The sequence below is a fragment of the Lithobates pipiens genome, unplaced genomic scaffold (assembly GCF_037356315.1).
Source record: "Lithobates pipiens isolate NorthernLeopardFrog02 unplaced genomic scaffold, aLitPip1_a1.2 Scaffold_65, whole genome shotgun sequence".
Lineage (NCBI taxonomy): Eukaryota > Metazoa > Chordata > Amphibia > Anura > Ranidae > Lithobates > Lithobates pipiens.
This window is the reverse complement of record NW_027507887.1, coordinates 1,531,534-1,549,669: the sequence shown is the minus strand read 5'-3', so window position 1 is coordinate 1,549,669 and position 18,136 is coordinate 1,531,534. Positions and strand designations below refer to the sequence as shown.

Genomic DNA, 18,136 nt, shown 5'->3' with positions numbered 1-18,136 from the left:
TGCACTGCCCCCTTTGCAAAGCTGAGACCTGCCAGTGTCATGGATTGTTCTCAATCATCGTCTGGGAAGACCAGGTGATGTCCATCTCAAAGGTTTTAAATGGCCAGACTCACCTGACCTTGCCCCAACAATCAGCACCATGGGTTCTTCTAAGCAGTTGTCTAGAAAACTGAAACTGAAAATAGTTGACGCTCACAAAGCTGGAGAAGGCTATAAGAAGATAGCAAAGCATTTTCAGATGTCAATATCCTCTGTTCGGAATGTAATTAAGAAATGGCAGTCATCAGGAACAGTGGAAGTTAAAGCAAGATCTGGAAGACCAAGAAAAATATCAGACAGAACAGCTCACAGGATTGTGAGAAAAGCAATTCAAAACCCACGTTTGACTGCACGATCCCTCCAGAAAGATCTGGCAGACACTGGAGTTGTGGTACACTATTCCACTATAAAGAGATACTTGTACAAATATGGTCTTCATGGAAGAGTCATCAGAAGAAAACCTCTTCTACGTCCTCACCACAAAAATCAGCATTTAAAATTTGCAAATGAACATATATATAAGCCTGAGGCATTTTGGAAACAAGTTCTGTGGACCGATGAGGTTAAAATAGAACTTTTTGGCCGGAATGAGCAAAGGTACGTTTGGAGAAGAAAGGGCACAGAATTTAATGAAAAGAACCTCTGTCCAACTGTTAAGCATTGGGGTGGATCAATCATGCTTTGGGGTTGTATTACAGCCAGTAGCACAGGGAACATTTCACTAGTAGAAGGAAAAAAGGATTCAATAAAATTTCAGCAAATTTTGGATGGTAACTTGATGCCATCTGTGAAAAAGCTGAAGTTAAAGAGAGGATGGCTTCTACAAATGGATAATGATCCTAAACGCACTTCAAAATCCACGGGGGATTACATCAAGAGGCGTAAACTGAAGGTTTTGCCATGGCCTTCACAATCTCCTGACCTCAACATTATTGAAAATCTATGGATAGACCTTAAAAGAGCAATGCGTGACAGACAGCCCAGGAAATCTCAAAGAACTGGAACACTTTTGTAAGGAAGAATGGGCAAAGATACCTCAAACAAGAACTGAAAGACTCTTGGCTGGCTACAAAAAGCGTTTACAAGCTGTGATACTTGCCAAAGGGGGCAGTACAAGATATTTCCTGCAGGGTGCCCAAACTTTTGCAGACACCATTTTTTTTAATGTAATTTTGAAAGTGTAAATGATGGAAATAAAATCTAACTTTTTTTGGCATATTGTAAGAATGTCTAATCTGTAATTTGATGCCATTTGGAGATTTTTCCATCTTTTCTTGGCTTCGTTATGCACATTAATACACATTTTTACCTGGGGTGCCCAAACTTTAGATCCCCACTGTATATAAAACATCACAAAACTTTAAACGTACTGGTGTTGATTTACCAAAACTTGAGAGTGCAAAATCTGGTGTAGCTGTGCATGGCAGCCAAACCTGGAAACTGATTTCTATGCAGAACTGCATCAGATTTTGCACTCTCGAGTTTTACTAATACAACCTCCTTATCTTCATCATTTAGCACTCCTACTCTTGGATTCACTCAGAAGCAAGAAGGCCTTCCACCAGTGAGAACAGATCTTTCTCAAGAGGAGCCTAAACTGATTTCACTAATCAACAATCTCATTCTCATCCAAAGCCACTTTAATCACTATTATATACAATTCACTTCCTATGAGAATCTTAGATTGTTTTTCGAAAATCATAACATCAGTTATTTTGAAACAGTCCCTCTTCAAATGTTAATGTTCAAAAATGGCTCTGACTGCAATACTTACATATTTTGTAGCATTGTGCCCACCTTGTTTTCTTTCCCTGCCAGGACATCATTTGAGCGCAGGGCATCATGGACCTGTGCCTTGCCTTGCCTTGAACTTACATATGAAGATTCAGAGGGAGGCTCCAATGTCATCATACCAGCAATGCTTTTCTGCATTGAGGACACGCCACCACCAGGAGAAGATCCAGAAAGCACCTCGCTTATCACATGACCAGTTTAAATAAATAAATAATTGAAATAAAGTAATGTGAGCAGAAGCAGGGAGCCCAGAGTTGGCCTTTTGTCAGTGGCATTGGTTTGACATTGGTATGAGATGCTTCTGAGATTACTCAGATTTCAATGACAGGTGCGTTTGGCTTGCAGATGACCTTCTTCTAACCTTATAGACCTAAGATGTTCTAAAGCTTACAGTATATTGCTTTCAGGGGACATCTAAAGTGCAAACCAGCATTTTTCTGGTTCTGGATAAAGTGAGGGAAGGCTGGAACCCCCATGGAGCTTATTTACTGTCTGTATCCCCACTTTGGAACTTTCCCCTTAGTTCATGTCATAGTTATTTTGAGTCAAACAGAACACACTATTATGAGAGTTGGAGAGGACTGTGTGGGATCTTTACAGATGCCAAATACTATTATTATAATTGCTATAGAAAACATGCCATTTCTTATTGTGTACTAGACATTAAAGTTTAACAAAAGGCAAAAAAATGTAAATTGGATACAGTAGAGAGGTGATAGAACCACTGTCAGGTTTTTATTGCTGTCTGTGTCCTAACCAGGGAGACTCATCCTCTCAAATTGTCCTGATCTCCAGTGTCACTGGAAAGAAAGTGAAGGTAATTTGAAAGTTTGGAGTTGCCACCAGAATGGGAATAGAGGGGGAATCTTCCAACTGGAACAATTTTACCCATGACAACAGTCTTAGAGGAAATATCCTTCACATTGGAAAGATATCCTTTCTCTTCCTGTTGACTCTACAGGACAGGGCATGAAGGTAAATCTTCCTAATGAGACACAGAAGGCAATAAACTGACTATCCAAAGAAAACAATTTTTCTTATATATATATATATATATATATATATATATATATATATATATATATATATATATATATATATATATATATATATATATATATATATAATGTATACAATTGACAGTCACCTAACAATATACAATTTTTACATAGATAAACATAACATGCAGATTATAGGTAATAATTACAGCAGTGTTTGGTAAAATCTATTATATGATAGAAACAGTTAAACATAAAAAATGACATTTTCACATTGATGGCAGCAAAATGTTATCTGAATTATTCACTGCCCTGTTGACATCGCTTTGGTGCAAATCGTTTGCAGCAGCTAAAAGAAAACAAAAATATTTACTGTATTTTTTTTCCAAAGATTTATTTCACTTTATTTTGTATAAAAATAATAAATGTATTTTTGAAATATCTCTACTGCCTTCTGTTGCTGTTATATTTTCCCTACAGTTCCCTAAGTATACTTGAAGCAATTGTAGATGTTCATCTGTAAATACCTGTTACTGTTTTTACATATTACAATGTTCCCACCTTGACCACAAAAATAAAAAAATAATAGATGCTAATAAAAATGCTGACAATTATGGCTAACACTAAAATGTGTGGGTCCATCCACAGACTAATAAAACTGGATTCCACATGGGCATTTCAATTAGAGCCATAATCTCCTGCTTGGTTTTTTAAAGTGATTGTAAAACCCTATAACCCTATGTCATTCTCTGCTTCAGAAAAGTGCTTGACATTTAGCGACCCGACTTTGGGGCCCCATAACTCGGGGTCACTTAGAGCTAGAAACCCCAAATTTGGATATGTTGTAGTGCTAGTCCTACTGTGTTTGCATACCAATGGTATTCCTAGCTATAAGTGGCCCCGAGATACATGGCCCCAAAGTCGGGTCGCAAAATGTCATTCTTCGAATTCGATTCAAACTTCGTTTGAATTCGTTAGCATTGCAATTCGGTAATTCGGATGCATCAAAATCAAAATCATTATATTCTAAATTAGAATTTTCGGAAGATGGTGGTTTTATAATATATATATATTTCTTTCCAACATTCGAATTTCATATAGAATGAATTTGAATTTGAATAGAAAAGATTAGAATGGAAATAGAGAATAGACTAGAAAAACAATAGAACAGAATAGAATATAGATACTATCTATTTCATTTTTAATTTCTTTTGCAGATTACTATTTGTTTCCATAAGATCTCCTGCAGACTATTAGCATCTATTTACATTTTTTGCAGATCTCCTGCAGGCTATTAGTATCTATTTTGTTTTCTAACCAGATCTCCTGCAGACCATTAGCGTCTATTTTTTAGCAGATCTCCTGTAGACTATTAACAGCCATTTCACTTTTTTTTTTTTGCAGATCTCCTGCAGACTGTTAGAATCAATTTCATTTTTTTTTGGAGATTGCTATTTATTTCCATCAGATTTCCTGCAGTATAATAACATATATTTCATTGTTTGCAGATCTCCTGCAGACTATTAGCATCTATATCTAAAGGAAATGGCTGTTCTAATGCAAAAAAATAAAAATAAAAATGAAAAAAATGCTAATAGTCTGCAGGAGATCTGCAAAAAATTAAATAGATGTTAATATACTGCAGGAGATCTGATGGAAATAAATAGTAATCTGCAAAAAAAAGAAAAATGAAATTGATTCTAAAAGTCTGCAGGAGATCTGCAAAAAAAGAAGTGAAATGGCTGTTAATAGTCTACATGAGATCTGCTATAAAAAAAATTATGCTAATAGTCTGCAGGAGATCTGGTGAAAAAAACTAAATAGATACTAATAGTCTGCAGGAGATATGCAAAAAAATTTAATAGATGCTAATAGTCTGCAGGAGATCTTATTAAACAAATGGTAATCTGCAAAAAAATTTAAAATTAAATAGATAGTATCTATAGTCTATTCTGTTCTATTGTTCTAGTCTATTCTCTATTCTAATCTTTTCTATTCAAATTCAAATTCATTCTATACAAAATTCAAATGTCGAAAATATATATATATATATATATATAACCATCTTCCGAAATTCGAATTTAGTATATAATGATTTCGATTTTAGTAGAAAAGATTTTAATAGAATATAAAAGAATAGACTAGAAAAACAATAGAACAGAATAAAATATAATATATTCTATTCTGTTCTGTTCTATTGTTTTTCTAGTCTATTTTCTATTTTATTATAATCTTTTCTATCCAAATTTAAAATTAATTAATTTAAAAATTTGAATTCATACTATTCGTAATTCAAATTTATTCTATTCAAATTTGAATTTCAGAAGATGGTTGTATATTCTTCTATTTTATTCTATTAAATTATTTTTTTCTATTCTGTTCTAATCTTTTCGATTTGAATTAGAAACTTTGGAAGATGGTTAGTTACTTATACTTACTTATATATATCTGTCACATCAACTTCTCATACTTGTACCAGTGCAAAAAAAACGACCCGAATTTGGGGCCACATATCTCGGGATCACTTATAAGCTAGAAACACCAGATTTGCAAACACAATAGAACTAGCACTATAACATATCCAAATTTGGAGTTTCTAGCACCAAGTGACCCCGAGATACATGGCCCTGAAGTCCGGTCGCAATATATTTTCGAATCCGGTTGAAATAGTTTCGAATGCAGTTGAAATAATTTCGAATGCAGTTGAAATAATTTCGAATCATGTTAAAATCATTTCAAATTCGGTAGAAATATTTTCGATTGTGACCGATCTTTCGAATTCGGTAGAAAACTAAGTGAAATACGAAAACTAATTTAAGGAATTTAACGAATATAACTAAACGAAATGAATTAATTAACGAATTAAAACGAAACAAAACTAAACACATTTTTTCCTTTTGCATGTCTACTGCTTATGACAGTGCTGTAGTTCTTCATGTTTACTCTTATCATCAAATTAAGTATTAATTTTATGCTACTGCTTAGGCTGGTGATTTTCTAGGGGTCTTTGTGAATAATGTGGACAGGACCATCCTTTAAGGAGCTGTAAAGGCTGAATGTTTTTTTTATCGTAATGCATTCTATGCATTAAGCTAAAAACCCTTCTGTGTGCAGCAGCCTCCCCAGCATACTGGAATACTTACCGGAGCCCCATTGCCTACCAGAGCTGTGACTTGGCTGGGGTTCCCCCATAGCAAGGGGCTTGCTGTGGGGGCACTCGACAGCGGAGGGGCAAGGAGCAGCTAAGAGGGACCTGAGAAGAGAAGGATCTAGGCTGCCCTGTGCAAATCCACTGCACATAGAAGGTAAGTATAACATGTTTGTTATTAAAAAAAAAAAAAAAAAAATAAGATACTTTACAATCACTTTAACCATCCCCTTTTGCCTGTTGTCTAAAATATAATTTTTTCAACTTTTTTTTTACTGTTTGCTATTCTACAGGCGAGAGAAAGTACAATGGGTCAAACATTTACAGGCTTATTATGTTGCTAGGCTCTAGAAAAGTAGAATCAGACAGGAAGACAGGGTCATCCTCTAAACATAAAAGAGAAGAGAGTATGTAGGTTAGAGACAATGAACAAACCTAGTATAGAAATGTATAATGAAGATTACACAGGGTAAGGAGATTAGTGATCTATACAAAACAATCTCCCTGTCTACTCAATCCCAATCTATCAAATATATTGTGCTAGATAGCAATATCTTCTAAAAGAGTCTGTTGCTTTTTGAAGTACCACAATACATTCTGTATAGATTTTAAATGTAGTGGCAAAACTTACCATCTCAAGAATAAGACAATAACAAAAATGGCTAGTAGTGCAAGTACGAGCAGTGGGAGGATTGTTGAAATAATGATCATGCTAGCACTGCGCGATTTAGGATTAGGGTCAATGGTATGAAAATCTTGTGCTGCAAGACAAAAGATAAACTTTATTAGTCGTTTCTGCCACAGTACATACTACAACATCACACATGTACCCGGATACTGTAGGTGTAGGAGAATGGGATGAGGAACGGTGAAATTCTGTGTGCTCCTCTGCAGCATCCCATTACCATGGCCTGTGTCAGAGGGGAGAACAAAGAATCTACCATGCCAAAGTGGCTCCTTTGGGGGTAAATGCTACACATAGAAAACTTTTAGAGCACATGTGACGTTGCAATGATGCAAAATTACATGTGTACTAGTAGTATTGTGGTCTGTCTGTCACCCTGACCCCGCCAGGCACAAACTTGTCATTCATCCAGAGACATGAAGCAGTCCTTGCGCTTCGTTTTTTTATGCTTTATTGAGGGAGATTGAACTTGGATAGGGATGGGGACTTATGAGATGCCCATGGAATCAAAAGTGGGACTTTATATACATCCTGTATATACATCACTCCTTTCCCCTCCTGCACATCACTTCCTGTCTTCAGAATATCACTCCTTACTCCTCCTGCACATTGCTTCCTCTCTTTCCTTCTCCAGACTAACTAGCACTGTAAGCCTGGCACTGGCTCAGCCAGGCCCAAAGCAAATGCCCTGTACAGGAAGGAACCACAGGCCCATATGGTGTAGCAGATAGAAAAGTCTCAGTGCTAGCTGTCCCTGTGGCTACTGCTCCCTGTGCCACCTCTTCAGGCACTGCCAGCCCTCCTGGCTGCAGCTACCTCGCTCCACTGCCCATGACACCACCATCCGCCAGACTGGCTCTGCACCTATCTCCCAGACTGCTTCACATCAGTCCTCTCAGGTGTGCCTCCCAGTCCTCTTGACGGTGTGCTCACTCACCAGCACTCCTGGCTGCCTCTGCAGTACTCCTCTAGACTTGCCCGGCAGTGTTCTCCCACTGTCCTCTCTTGCTCCTCCTGTGCATCCTGTCCAGGACACCTCCACATTTTCTTGGAGGGCCCCATCTGCACCCGAGCCCAGGCCCAAGGTCATCCACACAGACTGGGGAGCTCCCTCAAAGGCCCTGACAACCTAAGACTCCATCTCCATTCTTCCAGCCGATCAACTCCTCGCCAGCTGGGCTGACCCATGATATTTAACCACTTGCCACCTGCCATATAGCTGAATGATGGCGGCAAAGTGGTTTCAATATCCTGACTGGGCGTCATATGATGTCCTCAGGATATTAAGCCGCTGCACACCCCCGGAGACTCTTTACCACATGATCAGCCATGTCCAATCACAGCTGATCACATTGAACAGCCAGTGATTGGCTTTTCCTCACTGTCAGACGCAAGTAGAGGAGAGCCGATCGGCTACTCCTCTGAAAGGGGGGTCTGTGCTGATCGATTATCAGCACAGCCCCCCCAGGATGCCCACACTGGGCCACCAGGGATGCCACCAGACCACCCTGGATGCCCAGCACCAGGTATGCCACCCTAGACCACCAGGGATGCCAGTCAGTGCCCACAATGGATGCCAAACAGTGCCCACAATGGATGTCAATCAGTGTCCACAATGGGCTTCACTGATTGGCATGCATTATTGTTTGGCACTGATTGGCATCCATCAGTACATTACTTTACACTACAATGCCACCTATCAGTGCCCATCAGTGTCGCCTATCAGTGCCCATCCATGCTGCCTATCAGTGCCCATCCATGCCGCCTATCCATGCTTATCCGTGCCAGCTATTCATACCCATCCATGCCGCCTATCCATGCCAATCCATGCCGCCTATCAGTGCCTTTATGGGGCACCTATCAATGCCACCTATCAGTGCCCATCAGTGTCGCCTATCACTGCTGCATATCAGTGCCACATATCAGAACCCATCAATGCTACCTCATCAGTGCCACTTCTTTGGTGCCACCTCATCGGTGCCCATCAGTGCCACCTTATCAGTGCTCGTCAGTGCAGCCCCACCAGTGCCCAACAGTGAAGGAGAAAATTTACTTATTTACAAAGTTTTGTAACTGAAACAAAAAAAAACATATTTTTTTCAAACTTTTCGGTATTTTTTTATTTGTTTAGCAGAAAATAAAAATCCCAGAGGCGATCAAATACCACCAAAAGAAATTTCTATTTGTGGGAACAAAATAATAAAAATTTAGTTTGGGTACAGTGTAGCATGACTGCGCAATTGTCATTCAAAGTGCGACAGCGCTGAAAGCTGAAAATTGGTCTGGGCAGGAAGGTGTATAAATGCCCTGTATTGAAGTGGTTAAGGAGGCCTGCCCCCCGCCAATCCAAGTTGGGGATTGGTCACGGCCCCCTAGGTCCTGGTGACACCACCTGTAAGTTACCCAGCACTGCTCTACTTCACTCCTAACCCAGATCACAAAAACATGCCCAGGCCTGGAAATTTACCTACCCTAAGAGAAATAAAAACCTCCCCTAGCACACTAGAGGGTGCTACACATGATTCTCACGTCAGAATAAAAGTCAGTTAAGGGCAGAGTAGTGGATGTATTGGGTTAGTCACAGCTACACAGGGCAACTTTGTAGGGCCATAATATTTATTTATATAAAAAAAGTATACAAATTTACCCAGTGAAAGTGCATGTATGTTCTTTCTGTGTGAAGAGGGGCAAAAAAATAAATGTTATTAGGCTATTTCATGTGCTGGATGATTGTTTTTCATTTCTACTTAGTGCCATCTAGTGTCCAAAAGTCTGTTTTGGGCATTTTATCACTTAGTGCTAAAATTATTTTGCAAAGGGTAGTTTATGAAAATGCCTGTGCCAAAAATCAACTGTATTACAGACCCTAATGCAAAGCATGTTTTATTTACAGGTAGAAATCTACTTTGTCAGCACGAAAGGACCAGGATTGGACAGTTGTTTGCACCATGCTGTCCCTGAGTCCCTGGGCCTCTTTGTCAGATAGGATAGTCGAGTATCTGCCTTTAGGGAGAACCTGTGCCATGTCATATTGTGTCACACTCTCCTGGCCTGAGATCCACCTTCCCACATATTCATAGTCTGCAGTTGGTTTCACACATAGGGTGTTCCTCCCTCACATATAGGGTGTAATTCACCTAAGTCTCAAGGCCATCCTGAACCAAGCCACAGGCCCTGATAAAGGAAGGTTAGGGGTAGCAGGGTTCCTCCATCTTCCTCCGATGTGTCCTCCTCTAGTCATCCTGGCAGCTCAGCCCTGAGTGGGCTCTTTCTCTCTTCTTAAGGCACATAGCTATATATTGCTGGTCAGGGATATCCTGCTCCTATACCGCAACACCACCAGGCCCCACCCACAGCTGGTATATAAAAAGCATAAGCCCCTCCCCCCACCCACTACATCACCACAGGAGGGCTACAAATAAAGGGCATTACAACTGCCAACAAGCATCATAATGATTGCATTAGGGGTTATTTACTAAAGGAAAATCTACTTTGCACTGGAAGTGCACTTGGAAGTAAAGCCGCTGTAGATCCAAGGGGGGTATGCAAGGAAAAAAAAAACAGCATTTTAGCTTGCACATAATTGGTTGATAAAATCAGCAGAGCTTGCACTCATTTCAGATCTACCCCTTAGATTTACAGAGACTGCATTTCTAAGTGCATTTGCAGTGCAAAGTGGATTTGCCTTTCGTAAATAACCCCCACTGCTATATAGTCAGTAACCTGCATTCTATATATACAATGGTTACTATATTAAGAATTCATGAAATTACATATTGTCACAGTATTTTTAGTGAACGGTCTTTTGGTACTATTAAGCCAACCTCATCTTAAATGTAATAGTTGATCTTTGTTATAATTATTTAAAAGTAAGTGTCACATTATATTGATCACAAGCACCAATCCATGTCTGTGGAGAGTGCTAATTTGCTTCATAATCCACACTAACATACATCAATACTAATTTACAGGGGTTGCTAGACCAGGGCACCTTATTCATATGCCCTTGGTCTCCTGTCTGGTGCCCCAAGTGTAGTGCCACCTTCATGTAGGCAGCCTCCGGTGGAGTTGCTTAAACCAGGGGACCTAGGGCACATACCCTGGATCTTTTGTCTGGTGCACCTGGTGCAGTGCCACCTTCCTATGTACAGTATGCAGCAACAGGCAGAGTGATTTCCCACCAGGCATCACTCTGTAGAGACCTAAGAGGCAGTAACAAATGATCTGTGGAGTTCCCTCCAGGTTATTCAGCACTTAACATCAATGTTTTCTCTTACCAAGCTCCCACTGATCATCAATAAAAGGGGGCACTGACCACTGAACACCAGTGATTAAGCAGGCACTGATCAATGAACACCAGTGATTATGGGGCACTGACAGCTGAACACAAATAATTAAACAGGTACTCATCCATGATCACCAGGTTGCCCTGACCATTGAACACTGATTTCGGTGGCACTGAGCATTGATCAAAGTGTATTTAAAGCCAAATCTTTTTATTAGTTTTGGATAGAGAAGGGTCTTTTTGAGATTTTCTGTCACTCCCAGAAACAGGCAGCAAGAAGAAATCTCTACAAAGTGTGGAGAATATCTCTTGTAGACATTTGCCATTGGAACAAGAATGGGGCTCGGGAGTGAGCACACACAAGTGCTCCCATACCAAGCGGCTTGCTACGGGGACACTCAGCAGGGGGGAGGAGCCAAGAGAATTGGTGGAGTACCCGAAAAGAGGAGGATCGGGGCTGCTCTGTGCAAAACCACTGCTCAGAGCAGGTACGTATAACATGTTTGTTATTTTAGTTTTAAAAATGCTAGCATTTACAAACACTTTATTATCTTCATTTTATATCACTAATATCTGGAAATTAAGAAACATGCTTTTATGTATTCAATGAAAAAAAACAATTACTCACGGTTTGTAAGAGTAATTACATTTGACCATGGAGTTTCCGCGATAAGTTGGCCATTACGATATATTAGCAAAGCTACCCTTTAAAACACAGAACAAAATACAAAATGAGTAATCATACTATTTCCATCACATAATACATTAGCCTCTCTCATCCAGGGAACTGGAAGTTCCTCCAGAGGTTGTGGCTGATTGACCTTTCATTTGATGGTGTCTGCATAGTTCTAGGACCCTAGCCACTTCCACTTGACAGAATCAGTGGCATGATGCTAAAGATTTATTTTAACTGTCTGTAAGGTTGCCATTCTAACCACATGCATTGTTACTACTGACCTTCAATTTATTGTTTTTAGCAGGGGTTCTTTGAAAGCTAAAAAAAAATTTGTGCGGATCTCCAGTAATCTCTGCTTTTATCCAGGTCCCATGTAGTGATGGCCGAACAGTTCGCCCGGCGGTCGTTTCGCGGCGAATTTCGGCTGTTCGCGGTCCGCCCGTTCGGCGGACTATTGGCGCCGTTCGCCCCGCGGACTTCCGTGTTTTTACTGTGTAAAAGAACTTTGACCTGATGACACATCCATCATGGGGTACAGGACAGCCAATTGAGACATTACAGCACATGGACACTTGGACATTCCCCCTAACCTATAAATACACCCGATCCAGCGGCCATTTTACATTCTTTCTTCTGTCACTATAGGGAAAAGGTTGCTGTGTGGAGCAGGGAGAGATAAATCGCTAGCTATTTGGTACACAAAAGTTCTTTTCAGGACTGGTATAGGTGTTAGGTGTATATAGGTTTGCTGTGCTACTGATTGTTGCAGCAGCCTGAGTGTCTTTTGTCAGTTTAGAGAAAGGGACAGAACACTGTGTGCTGCTGTAGGGACAGCCAGATTAGTCATCATCATTAGCTGTTACTATCAGGTCCACAAAAGTGCTATTCCAGTAACCAGTTATTGTTCCAGCAGCCTCTGTTTTGCCAGTTTATATAGGGACAGGCAGGAAGCAGTGTGTCAGGCAGTGAGGGTCAGTTTAAACAGTAGCTGTTACTATTAGTTCCACAAAGGTTCTTTTCAGGACTGGTATCAGTGGTATGGTAATAGGCTTGTACACGTATAATATTCTTTCTTCCAAATATAGAAAGAATATTATACTTGACTGCTGCCCTTCTGCTGCAGTCTGCTAATCATTCACAACTCACTTGTTCCACAAAGCTCTTTATCAGGACTGGTAACTTGGTCTGTCTAGGGTGCTACAGTACATAGGGTTGAGTGAGGTACAGTCTGCTATTCTATAAGGACTGTTATCGGTCCACAATACATAGGGTTGAGGTGCACTACTGCTGACCGCTGCCTTATACTGCAGCAGTCCTTCATTGGTATAGGGACTGACGTACAGTCTGCTAATCACTCACACACAACCTACTTGGTCCACAAAAGTCCTTATAAGGACTGGTAACTTGGTCTAGGGTGCTACAGTACATAGGGTTGAGTGAGGTACAGTCTGCTATTCTATAAGGACTGTTATCGGTCCACAATACATAGGGTTGAGGTGCACTACTGCTGACCGCTGCCCTATACTGCAGCAGTCCTTCATTGGTATAGGGACTGACGTACAGTCTGCTAATCACTCACACACAACCTACTTGGTCCACAAAAGTCCTTATAAGGACTGGTAACTTGGTCTAGGGTGCTACAGTACATAGGGTTGAGTGAGGTACAGTCTGCTATTCTATAAGGACTGGTATCGGTCCACAATACATAGGGTGGAGGTGCACTACTGCTGACCGCTGCCCTATACTGCAGCAGTCCTTCATTGGTATAGGAACTGAGAGCTTTGTCACAGGGTCATTTCAAAAATGACAGGCAGAGGAAGAGGCAGGCCCTTCGGCAGGGGTGGTAGGGGTAGGGCAGGAGCAACAGGCTTGAGCCAAAGTGGGAAGTTGCAGAAGGTGCGTTCAATTACTTTAAAGGACGCACCAGACTTGGTTGAATGGCTCGCTCAGCCTTACTCTTCTGCACCCTCCTCATCCTCTCGATCTGCACCCTCTTCTTCACTCTCTGCTATGTGCACCCCCAAAGACACTACCACCAACAACACCACCACCACCACCACCACCACATGCCTTCCGCTTGAGTCACAGGAATTATTTTCCGATCCATATCAAGAGGACATTTCTGATGCGCAGCCACTCTTGGTATTGGATCAGGAAGAGGAGGTAGCAACAACCGCTACTCAGCAGTCTGACGACAGTACCCAGATCAGCCCAAGGAGGAGGTTGGTCCCCGGTGTTGCTGCCTACTCCGAGATCTCTACTTATAGCGGTGGGGAAGGTGACGTTGATGATGACGTGTCTAGTGATGTCACGTGGGTGCCCACAAGAGAGGAAGAGGAGGGGAGTTCAGAGGGAGATATGGACCAGCAGATAGGGAGGAAAAGCAGGAATAACTTACATTGCACAGGAGGGACAAAGCAGACTGCAAATGTATCAGGAGCGAGTCATCGACCATGTACGGTCACATCTGGCGCTCCCAGGACACCGGCACATGGCTCCGCAGTGTGGGCTTTTTTTAACGTGTCCGCTGCTGACAATAGCGTTGCCATCTGCAATCTTTGCAGTCAACGCATTAGTCGCGGTAAGCCCAACACTCACCTAGGGACGACCGCCTTAAGAAGGCACATGGGCAGCCATCACCGAGCCGAGTGGGAGCAACGGAACACGCAAAGCCACACTGCAGGCTCTCACCGTCCAGCCTCGTCTTCTACTTCTCCTTCTCCTCTCTCCTCACAATTGTCCTCCACTCCACCTTCCATCACGCCAAGCTCACATTTTTCTGCAAAAAGGCAGGCTTCCGTGGGTCTAATGTTCGAGCGTAAAAAAATGATGACGCCGGATAACCCTCTTGCCCAACGGTTGACGGCTGGCTTGTCAGAACTCATAGCCCGCCAACTACTGCCATATAAACTGGTGGACTCGGAGGCCTTTCGCAAATTTGTGGCCATTGGAACACCACAATGGAAGGTCCCAGGAAGGAAGTATTTCTCAAAGAAGGGCATCCCAGAGCTATATGGCCATGTTCAGCGGCAAGTGAATGTATCTCTGGCACACAGTGTCGGTGCCAAGATACATCTGACCACAGACACGTGGTCTAGCAAACACGGGCAGGGAAGGTATATCACTTTTACTGCCCACTGGGTGAACGTTCTGACGGCCGTCAAGCATGAAACCCGTGGCACCCGTGTAGATTTGGTTATACCGCCACGGATTGCATGCAGGCCTGACTCTTCTTCTCCTCCTCCTCCTACTCCATCCTCCTCCCTCTCCTCCTCAGCTGACTCCTCCTTTTCCGCTGCTAGCGTCTCTTCCGCTGTGCCGCCCAAGCTCCCCAGAACCTATTCGACATGCCAGGTGAGACGTTGCCATCCGTGCTGCGTCTGTTGTGCCTGGAAGCCAAGAGCCACACTGGCCCGGCACTCCTTTCAGCTTTGCGTTCACAGGCAGATCAGTGGCTAACACCGCTCAATTTGACAGTTGGAAAAGTGGTGTGTGACAACGGTGCCAATCTGCTTAGCGCATTGAAACAGGGCAAAATCACGCACGTGCCATGCATGGCACACGTCTTAAACTTGGTCGTGCAGCGATTCGTTGTCAAATACCCTGGGGTCCAGGACATCTTGCGGCAGGCAAGGAAAATCTCGGCCCATTTCAGAAGATCTTACACGGCCATGGCTCGCCTTGCTGACATTCAGCGGCGACACAATCTGCCGGTCAGACGTCTTATTTGCGATTGCCCGACGCAATGGAACTCAACCTTCTATATGCTTGATAGGCTGCTCCAGCAGAAACGTGCAGTTAACGTCTACCTGTATGAACTCTGCGGCAGAACCGGTTCTGGGGAGCTGGGGTTTTTTTCACCACGCCAGTGGCTGCTCATGTGCGACGCATGCAGACTTCTGCGCCCATTTGAGGAGATCACCAAACTGGTCAGTCGCAGCCATGGCGCCATCAATGACATGGTACCTTATGCCTTCTTTATGGAGCGTGCATTGCGTCGTGTCATTGATCAAGCTGTGGAGGAGCAGGAGCGGGAAGATGAGGAAGTCGCAATGCTGGATGAATTCCCAGGGGGGGCTACTCTATCTGAGACAAGTCAACAACAGGAGTCTGAAGAGGAGTCAGAGGAGGATGGTGCCGGGGCGGATGAGGAGGAGCAAGAAGAGCATGCTTTAAACCTTTCTGGGATCCCTGTTGTGCGTGGATGGGGAGAGGAGAATGAAGAGGACGACATTATCCTGGATGATGAGCAGGAGCCAGGCCACCACACCGCTTCCACTTTAGTGCAAATGGGGGCCTTCATGCTCCATTGTTTTAATAGGGACCCCCGTATAAAAAGCATAAGGGTCAAGGACCAGTACTGGGTGGCAACGTACTTAGACCCCCGGTACAAACACAAAATGGCGGAAATGTTACCGCCGTCGCAGAGGGCTGTCAGAATGCAGCACTTCCAGGCCTTGCTTCGAGAAATGCTGCATTCTGCTTTTGCGTGCGCTGGCAGAGGAGCAATTCCCACTCCCAGAGAAGGAGTTGCGGGTACAACTGAAAGAAGAGGCCGGTTTGAAGATGTGTTGGTGACTTCGGATATGAGGTCATTCTTTCAGCCAACCCATCGACAGGTGTCATCCGGATCCAGCATCAGGGAACGCCTAGACCGTCAGGTGTCCGACTACATCGGGTTAACGGCCGATGTGGACGCTCTGAGGAGTGATGAACTCCTGGACTACTGGGTGGGCAGGCTTGACCTCTGGCCAGAGCTTGCCCAATTTGCAATGGAACTGTTGGCTTGCCCCTCATCCAGTGTCCTGTCCGAAAGGACGTTCAGCGCAGCAGGGGGGATCGTAACCGATAAGCGTACTCGCCTAGCTCACGACAGTGTTAACTACCTCACATTTCTAAAAATGAATGAGGCATGGATCTCGGAGGAATTCAACACATGTGACCAGTAGACCATGTATATGTCTATAAACAATTTTTTTAATCGAGCACACAGACCTTCTTTCTTAATTTGGCTCACTTCCTTGTCCAAAAAAAGCACACCGTACTATATGCCCGTACCCGTACCCTGTACCTCTGCTGTGCATTTAATGAGGGGCTCCCACCATCCCTGTGCTGTGCTGACTTCCTCCTGGGGCTGTACCTCTGCTGTGCATATTTTGAGGTGCTCCCACCATCCCTGTGCTATGCTCATTATGAGGGGCTCCCACCATCCCTGTGCTGTGCTGACTTCCTCCTGGGGCTGTACCTCTGCTGTGCATATTTTGAGGTGCTCCCACCATCCCTGTGCTATGCTCATTATGAGGGGCTCCCACCATCCCTGTGCTGACTTCCTCCTGGGGCTGCTTACGGTGCAGGTGTCAGTGCTGTATATCACGGTGCTGATGTCAGGGCTCTCTGTCACAGTGCTGCTGCCAGTGCTGTATATCACGGTGCTGGTGTGAGTGCTTTATGTCACGGTGCTGATCTCAGTGCTCTCTATCACGGTGCTGCTGTCAGTGCTGTATATCACGGTGCTGGTGTGAGTGCTTTATGTCACGCTGCTGATGTCAGGGCTCTCTATCACGGTGCTGCTGTCAGTTCTGTATATCACGGTGCTGGTGTGAGTGCTTTATGTCACGCTGCTACTGTCAGTGCTCTCTATCACGGTGCTGTTGTCAGATGACTCTATCACCGTGCAGGTGTCTTTGCTGTATGTCACGCTGCTGATGTCAGTGCTCTGTATCACGGTGCTGCTGTCAGATGACTCTATCACGGTGCAGGTGTCATTGCTGTATGTGACGCTGCTGGTGATCATCTCCTGCACCCTCTTCTTTGCCTACCCTGGTCCCTGACCTTCCCTCTCCTCCATTGCCTTTATGCGCTCCACAGTCCTGAATTGTCAGAACAATTTCCCATATAAAAAAAGAATGCTTGTAGTTGTCGATCCCAGATTCACCTCATACATGTGTTATGTCATTGGCCATGTGGTGGGACTATGTTTGCACAGCTAATAATTATTTTGTGGCTGCAAATTTGACCTATAGGTTTGCGCAGTTCGCCTCCCATTGAAGTCAATGGGGCCCGCCGCGAACGTTCGCAGTCCGCGTTCGCGAAACGTCCTGTCGGAAGTTCGTCCATCACTAGTCCCATGCTTAATGGCTACCCTGCACACTGACCTCACAGTCCCGTATCGAAGAAAGTGTTCAGGAACTATCTTTGGTATGGGTCCTGATGGTGGTTTCCAGCTAACATAGGTTAGCCGGGAAGTGTTAATGGGGGCACTGAGGTCAGTGTTTGTCTCTGAGCCTGCTTGAGGCCTATTAAATATGGTTCTTTTCACAGAGGATTATGGAGTTCCTGCATAGACCAATGCTAGATAGCTGGGGTTGACTAACAGATGTTGTATTGTATGTTTATGTTTAAGTTGAAGATATATATACATATTTGTTAAAATAAAGTAGGCTGCTACGGCCTTTTTGTTACTCCAACCTGGTGTGGTCTCAATTAAAGAGGAAGTAAACCCTGATGAGTT

At 43.3% G+C, this 18,136-nt stretch overlaps 1 protein-coding gene across 1 annotated transcript in view; it reads right to left on the bottom strand.

Moving 5' to 3' along the window:
* Positions 1–3,057: 3,057 nt before the first annotated feature.
* The window catches only part of LOC143958938 (uroplakin-3b-like), a 46,924-nt gene continuing 31,845 nt past the window's right edge, over positions 3,058–18,136 (bottom strand). Inside the window, exons 4-6 of the mRNA XM_077467925.1 lie at positions 11,578–11,654; positions 6,611–6,740; positions 3,058–3,180 (exon numbers count right to left, since the gene is read on the bottom strand). Coding sequence (XP_077324051.1) covers positions 3,132–3,180; positions 6,611–6,740; positions 11,578–11,654 — 256 coding nt within the window. The 3' untranslated portion in view covers positions 3,058–3,131. The remainder of the gene's footprint in view (positions 3,181–6,610; positions 6,741–11,577; positions 11,655–18,136) is intronic.